This window comes from Carcharhinus amblyrhynchos, unplaced genomic scaffold (genome assembly GCF_965287045.1).
Source record: "Carcharhinus amblyrhynchos unplaced genomic scaffold, sCarAmb.v2.hapA scaffold_437, whole genome shotgun sequence".
Classification (NCBI taxonomy): Eukaryota; Metazoa; Chordata; class Chondrichthyes; order Carcharhiniformes; family Carcharhinidae; genus Carcharhinus; species Carcharhinus amblyrhynchos.
In genome coordinates, this window is record NW_027650177.1 from 102,501 (window position 1) to 112,500 (window position 10,000).

At 55.8% G+C, this 10,000-nt stretch overlaps 2 protein-coding genes across 2 annotated transcripts in view; both read right to left on the reverse strand.

Annotated features, from left to right (window-relative positions):
* The window catches only part of LOC145339388 (haptoglobin-like), an 11,176-nt gene extending 2,793 nt beyond the window's left edge, over nucleotides 1–8,383 (reverse strand). Inside the window, 6 exon segments of the mRNA XM_080183835.1 lie at nucleotides 457–531; nucleotides 1,675–1,809; nucleotides 3,311–3,343; nucleotides 3,907–3,932; nucleotides 5,127–5,163; nucleotides 8,365–8,383. Coding sequence (XP_080039961.1) covers nucleotides 457–531; nucleotides 1,675–1,809; nucleotides 3,311–3,343; nucleotides 3,907–3,932; nucleotides 5,127–5,163; nucleotides 8,365–8,383 — 325 coding nt within the window.
* Nucleotides 8,384–9,853: 1,470 nt separating this feature from the next.
* LOC145339389 (haptoglobin-like) overlaps nucleotides 9,854–10,000 on the reverse strand; it is a 14,407-nt gene continuing 14,260 nt past the window's right edge. The window contains exon 10 of the mRNA XM_080183836.1: nucleotides 9,854–10,000. This exon is cut by the window's right edge and continues 629 nt beyond it. Coding sequence (XP_080039962.1) covers nucleotides 9,854–10,000 — 147 coding nt within the window.

Below are 10,000 nucleotides of genomic sequence, written 5' to 3' on the forward strand. Positions count from 1 at the left end.
AACTGTGCTCCGAGTGTGGGTCTAACCGAGGGGATAGGGAGACTGGAACTGTGCTCCGAGTGTGGGTCTAACCGAGGGGATAGGGAGATGGGAACTGTGCTCCGAGTGTGGGTCCAATCGAGGGCATAGGGAGACGGGAACTGTGCTCCAAGTGTGCATCTATGCGAAGGGGTAGGGAGACGGGAGCTGTGCTCCGAGTCTCCGATTGTGGGTCTAACTAATGGGGTAGGGAGAACGGAACTGTGCTCCGTGTGTGGGTCTAACCGAGGGGATTGGGAGACGGGAACTGTCCTCCGAGTGTGGGTCTAACCGAGGGGATAGGGAGACGGGAACTGTGCTCCGAGTGTGGGTCTAACCGAGGGGATAGGGAGACGGGAACTGTGCACGGTGCTCCGAGTGTGGTGTAACCGAGGGGATAGGGAGACTGTGTGTTACTGAGGTTAATCTCTCTCTCACCTTTGTGACATTCTGGCAATTTGTACTTCAGTTTTGCGTTCTTCCACTTGTTCTGTTCTGTGCAAATGTACACAGCTAGAGACCAGAGGGAGAGACAGAGAGAGAGACAGAGAGACACAGAGACAGGCTGAGAACAAATCCCAGATAATCGGATCCACATTTACCCAAACCATCGCAGTGTCACACACCCTCCCCCGGTACTCTGAAATATCCCCCTCCACCTCGATTTCATCATTCTAACCCCTTCCCCTACCCCCCTGGGGCGGAGGCTGGAAGGGGAGCGAGGGAGACAGGGAGAGGGTGGGGGGAGCGAGGGAGACAGGGAGAGGGCGGGGGGAGTGAGGGAGACAGGGAGAGGGCTGGGGGAGTGAGGGAGACAGGGAGAGGGCGAGGGGAGCGAGGGAGACGGGGAGAGGGTGGGGGAGTGAGGGAAACGGGGAGAGGGCAGGGTGAATGAGGGATGAGCCTCAGAGTTTGGGATTTACAACAACTAATTTTGGATTTCCTCAAATTGCTCCCAAACCCATTCCAAAATTGCCTAATATTATGATCACTCTTTCCTGGATCTCCCAGCTCAGCAAGGTCACGGACCGCCCCAGTTTCAGCCAACAACACTGGGCTAGAAATATCCTATTCCTGGTTGTGTCCTTGGTAGAATGAACCAGAAGTTTACCCGACTCTGAAGCTGCTTCTCTCGGTCTGGGAACAATCGCTCAAATTTACCAGGGGAACTCTTCACAGCGTTCCTTATGGCGCAGGTTTGCTGCTTATCCGACATGGCCATCCTTTGATATCAGGACGGCTGGCGTTTCTCCCCATCATTCTCAAAAAAAAATGATCAATGGAGGCACTCCCCCCACCCCAGCCCCGCTCGCGATCCCCTCAGTTAACCCGGTAAACATTGCGAACACAATCTTGGTCGCCTTGTAACCATAACCCGGAGGCCGGTGGGTGGAGCACAATCGACACAGCTCACTCAGAGAAGAATAAGAACAGCGTGTCATCGAACGTTCAGTGAGTGTTTGGTGAATTTGGCTGGCAATACACCTGTATCCCCAAATTCCACCAACGTCAGGTTACAGGCTGCCCTATAATATTTCAGCCCAATAGTCAGCAGAAGGGGATGCACAATTTTCTTTTTGGTTGGTGGGGTGGGGGGAGTATTTTCTCACTCGATTACATTTTGATGGTTCGCCACCGCACACCAGCATTACCTACCCTCCTCGGGATCCTCGAGGTGGTAGACCGAGCCATCGCAAACATACTTGATCACGGAAAGATAGGTGTCATCATCGTGATGAGACAGATATTCATAATGTCCGTGAGAAATATTCGCAGGAACGCCACAGTGAACTAAAACAAGAGGAGAGAGAGAGAGATGGAGAGGGAGTGCAGTGAGGCACAGATCAGTAACGCATTTAGCCCTTCAGCTCCCACCCACAGTGTGTGCTCCCTCGGCACTGACCCTCCCACAGTGTGGCGCTCCCTCGGCACTGACCCTCCCACAGTGCGGTGCTCCCTCGGCACTGACCCTCCCACAATGTGGAGCTCCCTCAGACTGACCCTCCCACAGTGCCCTGCTCCCTCAGACTGACCCTCCCCACAGTGGATCCCCTAGGATCCCATGCCCTCTCTCATTCTCAAGCAGCCTTGCACGGGGGACCTGATCAAAGGCCTTGCTCAAGTCCATATAAACCAAATCCACCGCTCTTCCTTCCTCAATGTGTTCACTCACATCTTCAAAAAACTCAACCAGGCTCGTAAGGCACGACCCGCCCTTGACAAAGCCGTGCTATTTTTGGTCATCTATACCTCTCGAAATCTTCACAAATCCTGCCTCTCAGGATCTTCTCCATCAACTGACCAACCACTGGGGTTAGACCCTCTGGTCTATCATTTCCCGGGCTCTCCCTATTCCCTTTCTTGAGTGAAGGAATGACATCCTCCAGAACCTCTCCCGTCTCCATCGACGAGGCAAAGATCATCGCCAGGGGCTCTGCAATCTCTTCCCTGGCCTCCCACAGTAACCTGGGGAACATCCATCCGGTCCCGGAGACTTATCCATCTCGACGCTATTCAAAAGCTCCGACACATCCTCTTTCTTAACGTCCACACACTCAATCTCTTCAGTCAGCCCCCAAACCTGCCCAGACAACCACCCAGATCCTTTTCCCTTGGGAATCCCAGAGTAAAGTATTCATGAAGCACCTCTGCTATTTCTCCCGGTTCCACACAGACTCTCCCCGATCTCCTTTTCCCGGTTCCATCCCTTCAAATCTCATCCTTTCCTCTTCACATATCTGTAGAAGGCCTTGGGGTTCTCCTTAACCTTACCCGCCAAGGCCTTCTCATCACCCCTTCTGGCTCTCCTCATTTCCTTCTGAACTTCCTTCCTACAAGTCTCATCCTCCTCTAGATCCCGAACATCTCCCAGCTCCCTCAATCTTTCGGGAGCTTTTCTTTTCGAGCGGATTTGTCTCAGCTCCCGAGCACCACGGTTCCCGTGAACCGACCAAAACTTCCCTGTCTCATCGGAACGCGGTCGCGCAGAGCTCCGGACAAACATTCCTTGAAAATCTACCACCTTTCTTCCACGCGTTTCCCTGAGGAAAAACTCCTTCCAATTTCCACCTCGAATTTCCTGCCTGATGGCTTCATATTTCCCCTCACTCCAGATGAAAACTTCCCAAGATTACTTGGTCCCAGTTCCCTCGAGTGCGAGTGTGAAGGAGACAGAGTTATGATCACTATTCCCCAAATACTCCCCCACAGAGATCCGACACTTGTCCAGGTTCATTCCGCAAAGCCAGATCTCCAGACAGCCCAGAATACGAAACATTGCAAACACACTCACCATCCTTGTGTGTGATATCCTCAGCTTCATCAGCTGGATAAAAAAAAGAATGGAAATGAAACACTGTTAGACCCAGTTCCCAAAATCCACCCTTCCCTGGGAAGGTATTCCCACATTGCGGCGCTCCCTCAGCACTGAACCTCCCACAGTGCGGTGCTCCCTCAGCACTGAACCTCCCACAGTGTGGCGTTCCCTCAGCACTGAACCTCCCCACAGTGCGGCGCTCCCTCAGCACTGTCCCTCCAAAGTGTTGCGCTCCCTCGACACTGACCCTCCCACAGTGCGGTGCTCCCTCAGCACCGACCCTCCCACAGTGCGGCGCTCCCTCAGCACTGACCCTCCCACAGTGCAGGGCTCCCTCAGCACTGACCCTCCCACAGTGCGGCGCTCCCTCAGCACTGACCCTCCCACAGTGCGGTGCTCCCTCGGCACTGACCCTCCCACAGTGCGATGCTCCCTCGGCACTGGCCCTCCCACAGTGCGGCGCTCCCTCAGCACTGCCAATCCAATATAATCCAACCTTATTCAGATCCACAACAGAATCTCCACAGAGCCCAGAGCAATAAATATTGCAAAAGCACTCACTGTCATGGTACCCCTGGCTGGGGGCTGATGAGCAAATCTGGTTAAAACAAAAGATTGAAATTAAACATTGTTAGAACCTGTGCCAGGAATGACCAAATCCTGGAGACAAATCCCCACAGTGCGGTACTCCCTCAGCACTGACCCTCCCACAGTGCGGCGCTCCCTCAGCACAGACCCTCCCACAGTGTGGCACTGCCTTAGCACAGACCCTCCCACAGTGCGGCGCTCCCTCAGCACTGACCCTCCCACAGTGCAGCGCTCCCTCAGCACCGACCCTCCCACAATGCGGCGCTCCCTCAGCACTGACCATCGCAGAATGCGGCACTCCCTCAGCACTGACCCTCCCACAGTGTGGCACTCCCTCAGCACAGACCCTCCCACAGTGCAGCGCTCCCTCAGCACCGACCCTCCCACAGTGCGGCGCTGCCTCAGCACTGACCATTGCAGAATGCGGCACTCCATCAGCACTGACCCTCCCACAGTGCGGCGCCCCCTCTGCACTGTCCCTCCCACAGTGCAGCACTCCCTCAACACTGCCCCTCCCACAGTGCGGCTCTCCCCCGGCACTTACCCGAGTGCGAGTGTGAACGAGACATAATTATGATCACTATTCCCTAAAATGCTCCCCGACAGAGAGATCCGACACTTGTCCAGTTTCATTCCACAAAGCCAGGTCTCCAGAGACCACGGAATACGAAACATTGCAAACACACTCACCATGCATGTCTGTGATAAGCCGAAATACATTGGAATCTGGTTAAAAAACAGATGGAAATAAAATGCTGTAAAACCCTGTTCCAAAATCCAACGTTCCCTGTGAAGTTACTCCCACAGTGCGGCACTCCCTCAGCACCGACCCTCCACAGTGCGGCGCTCCCTCGGCACCAACCATCCCACAGAGCAACGCTCCCTCAGCACTGACCATCCCACAGAGCAACGCTCCCTCAGCACTGACCATCCCACAGAGCAACGCTCCCTCAGCACCGACCCTCCCACAGTGCGGCACTCCCTCAGCACCGACCCTCCCACAGAGTGGCGTTCCTCTGCACTGACCCTCCAACAGTGAGGCGCTCCCTCGGTGCTGACCCGAGTGCGAGTGTGAAGGAGACAGAACTATGATCACTATTCCCTCAATGCTCCCCCAGAGAGAAATCCGACAATTACCCAGTTTCATTCTGCAATGCCAGGTCTCCAGAGAGCCCAGAATACTAAACATTGCAAACACACTCACCCATGCCTGTCCGCGTCCTCCGAAGATTCCACAGAATCTGTTTAAAAAACAGATGGAGAAAATACACTGTTAGACCCAGTTCCAAAATCCAACGTTCCCTGGTAAGTTACTCCCACAGTGCGGCACTCCCTCAGCACAGACCCTCCCACAGTGTGGCACGCCCTCAGCACTGACCCTCCCACAGTGTGGTGCTCCCTCAGCACTGACCCTCCCACAGTGCGGCGCTCCCTCAGCACTGACCCTCCCACAGTGCGGCGCTCCCTCAGCACCGACCCTCCCACAGTGCGGCGCTCCCTCAGCACTGACCCTCCCACAGTGCGGCGCTCCCTCAGCACCGACCCTCCCACAGTGCGGCGCTCCCTCAGCACTGACCCTCCCACAGTGCGGCGCTCCCTCAGCACCGACCCTCCCACAGTGCGGCGCTCCCTCAGCACTGACCCTCCCACAGTGCAGCGCTCCCTCAGCACCGACTCTCCCACAGTGCGGCGCTCCCTCAGCACTGACCCTCCCACAGTGCAGCGCTCCCATCAGCACTGACCCTCCCACAGTGCGGCGCTCCCTCAACACTGACCCTCCCACAGTGCGGCGCTCAATCAGCACCGACCCTCCCAAGTGCAGTGCTCCCTCACCACTGACCCTCCCACAGTGCAGCGCTCCCTCAGCACTGACCCTCCACAGTGCGGTGCTCCCTCACCACTGACCCTCCCACAGTGCGGTGCTCCCTCAGCACTGACCCTCCCACAGTGCGGCGCTCCCTCAGCACTGACCCTCCCACAGTGCGGTGCTCCCTCACCACTGACCCTCCCACAGTGCAGCGCTCCCTCAGCACTGACCCTCCCACAGTGCGGTGCTCCCTCAGCAATGACCCTCCCACAGTGCGGCACTCCCTCAGGACTGACCCTTCCAAGTGCAGTGCTCCCTCACCACTGACCCTCCCACAGTGCACAGCTCCCTCAGCACTGCCAATCCAATATAATCCATCCTTATTCAGATACACATCAGGATCCACTCAGAGCCCAGAGCAAGAAATATTGCAAAAACACTCACAGTCAATTTCCCTCCTGGTTTGAATGTGAAAACCTGGTTAAAACAAAAGATTGAAATACAACATTGTGAGAACATGTGCCAGGTATGACCAAATCCTGGAGACAAATCCCCACAGTGCGGCGCTCCCTCAGCACCAACCCGCACACAGTGCGGCGCTCCCTCAGCACTGACCCTCCCACAGTGCGGCGCTCCCTCAGCACCAACCCGCACACAGTGCGGCACTCCCTCAGCACTGACCCTCCCACAGTGCGGTGCTCCCTCAGCACTGACCCTACCACAGTGCGGCGCTCCGTCAGCACTGTCCCTCCCACAGTGCGGTGCTCGCTCAGCACCGACCCTTCCACAGTGTGGTGCTCCCTCAGCACTGACCCTACCACAGTGCGGCGCTCCCAGAGCACTAACAGCCCCACAGTGCGGCTCTCCCTCAGCACTGACCCTCCTACAGTGCGGCACACCCTCAGCACCAACCCTCCCGCAGTGCGGCACTCCCCGAGGACTCACCGTCCCACAGTGCGGCGCTCCCTCAGCACTGACCCTCCCACAGTGCGGCGCTCCCTCAGCACTGACCCTCCCACACTGCGACTCACCCAAACATGAACTGAGGTGTGATAATGCTCCAATCAAACAGAGCAACATCAAACGGAACTGGAAAATCCTGCAGGAATAAAACACAGAAAATATCTATTCCCAAATAAACAATGTCTTTGCGAAGAAGGAACACTGGCCCCATCAAACACTCCCATGAAGGGTACAGCATGGGTTTAGATACAGAGTAAACTCCCTCTACACTCTCCCCCCATCAAACACTCCCAGGACAGCTATAGCATGGGGTTAGATACAGAGTAAAGCTCCCTCTACACTGTCCCCCCATCAAACACTCCCAAGACAGGAACAGCACGGGGTTAGATACAGAGTAAAGCTCCCAGTACACTGTCCCCCCATCAAACACTCCCAGGACAGGTACAGCACGGGGTTAGATACAGAGTAAAGCTCCCTCTACACTGTCCCCCCATCAAACAATCCCAGGACAGGGACAGCACGGGGTTAGATACAGAGTAAATCTCCCTCTACACTGTCCCCCCATCAAACACTCCCAGGACAGGTACAGCACAGGGTTAGATACAGAGTAAAGCTCCCTCTACACTGTCCCCCCATCAAACACTCCCAGGACAGGTACAGCACGGGGTTAGATACAGAGTAAAGCTCCCTCTACACTGTCCCCCCATCAAACACTCCCAGGACAGGTACAGCACGGGGTTAGATACAGAGTAAAGCTCCCTCTACACTGTCCCCCCATCAAACACTCCCAGGACAGGTACAGCATGGGGTTAGATACAGAGTAAAGCTCCCTCTACACTGTCCCCCCATCAAACACTCCCAGGACAGGTACAGCACGGGGTTAGATACAGAGTAAATCTCCGTCTACACTATCCCCCAATCAAACACTCCCAGGACAGGTACAGCACGGGGTTAGATACAGAGTAAAGCTCCCTCTACACTGTCCCCACATCAAACACTCCCAGGACAGGTACAGCACGGGGTTAGATACAGAGTAAAGCTCCCTCTACACTGTCCCCACATCAAACACTCCCAGGACAGGTACAGCACGGGATTAGATACAGAGTAAATCTCCCCTTGCCCGGGGTTCTCACCCCATGTTGAGACTGTGTCTGGACGTCCGCGGGCAATCGGAGGTGTTCTTGGAGGAGACGGGTGTCCGCTGGGCTCGGTGCTTTGCAATTGCTCTCTCTGCGCAGATCCCGCCGCTTTTCACCCTCTCTCCCTCTTGTGTCCCCTCCCCACTGCCCAGATCTGGAACTTTCCATTGAGTTAGTGACTGCAGAGTCAGCGACTGGCCAGTCTCCACCCCACCCCCTCGCCGCCCTCCTCCACTCTCTTTCCCGTCTCCAGCCCTCCCCTTCCTGCATCTGCCATCCCTTATCTCCCGAACCTTCCCCCACTGAACTCACCAGAGGCAAACAGTTCAGTATCGACAGATGAATCTGTAAAATCGGGAGCTGGACGGTGACCCAGACACACACACACACACACACACACAAGGTCACTCCTTGTTGGGTCCAACGTCCTGAGCTGACTCCGCAGAGCCCAGAACCGTCTCCAGGCGAGCGAGAGAATCGAGCCATCTCCCCCCACCACCCCCCACCCCCCACCCCCCACACCTCCCCTTGACCTTGGCGTTGAGCCGCCATCTTGAATGGCTCCGTGCCGTGGGGTGACCCAGAGTGACCCTTGAACGTAGGACATCGAACGCGGGGAAGGAGCCGTTCTTGAGTCGGTCGGGACGTGACCTCAGACTTTTGTACCTCTTTCCCCGAGGGAAGACGGTGGAAGGGAGAGTGTCCGGGGGTGGGGGGGAGGGGGTGGGGGCTGTGTGGTGGGTGGGGGTGGGGGTGTCCTTATCGTATCTATAAATGACTTGGAAGAGGCAGTAAGTGGTGCGATCAGCAAATTTGCAGATGACACTAAGATGTCTGGATTGGCGGGCAGTGAGGAGCAGTGTCTGGGAATACAACGGGATATCGATAGGCTGGGATATTGGGCAGACATATGGCAAAGGGAATTTAATCCGGATAAACGTGAGGTGATGCATTTTGGCCGGAATAATGTCGGGGGGAGTTACATGATAAAGGGTAAGCCTATAAAGAGTATAGAAACGCAGCGAGACCTGGGGGTGCAAGTGCACAAGTCTTTGAAGGTGGCAGTACAGGTGGAGAAGGTGGTGAAGAAAGCCTATGGGATGTTAGCCTTTATAGGAAGGGGGATAGAGTATAAGAGCTGGAGTCTAATGTCGCAGTTGTACAGAACGTTGGTCAGGCCGCATTTGGAGTCCTGCGTCCAGTTCTGGTGGCCTTACTACCGGAAGGACGTGGAGACTCTGGAGAGAGTGCAGAGGAGGTTTACCAGGATGTTGCCCTGGTACGGAAGGACTGGGTTATGAGGAGAGATTGGGCAAATTGGGGCTGTTTTCCCTTGAAAGACGGCGACTGAGGGGGGATCTAATGGAGGTGTATAAGATTATGAAGGGTATGGATAGAGTCAACAGTGGGAAGCTATTTCCTGTGTAACCCGCACTTCATTGCCGTGTCAATGTCAGCGGCTCAAGGGAGAAGGTTTCAGTGTTTAACCTCGCTGCTGGCCACTCGGCCCATTTCTCTCTGTGTCAAACTTACTAATCCTACCCCCCCCACCCCGACTCCCCACCTCGTCATCGCCAGAGAGAGAGAGAGAGACGGAATATTTTGCAACGAGGATTTTTATTGAAAATTCCAGTGGGTGGGTGATTGCGCGGGTCCCCACAGTTTGTTGAGAGTGAGAGGGTAGTAGGACTTGGGTGGGGGGGTGGGGGTCGGTTTTTGGGGAGGTTGAAGGGTCCCACGGTTGCGGGAGGGTGGGTGGGGGTGGGGTGAGGGTGACAAGTGAGGGCGTTGGTGCTGGGGGTGGGGGTAGGGGGGGCTACTGAGAGTTTAGCGAGTTAGCCAGTCCTGTACAGTGTGGGCCAAAGATTGGGTTGGGGGAGGTTTGGATAAAGGGGGCTCTTGGGAATGGAAGGATTGGAGGTTTTGTGGGGGGTTGGGGGTTGATTGGGGAACCGGGGGTGGGGGCCAGGGAAGTGCCCGCCCCACCCCCACAACCCCCGGCTCTGATTTTTAGCCTCAAACTCAATGGTTGGCCATGATCTCCTTGAGCCAGTCGAGGTGGATGTAGATATTGGTGTAAACGGCGTACGTGTAGGCCCGACAGGCTTCGTCGTAGGAGAGGATGCCGGCGGCGTACTCCACGCCCCCCTCCTCCACCACGAAGGGAGC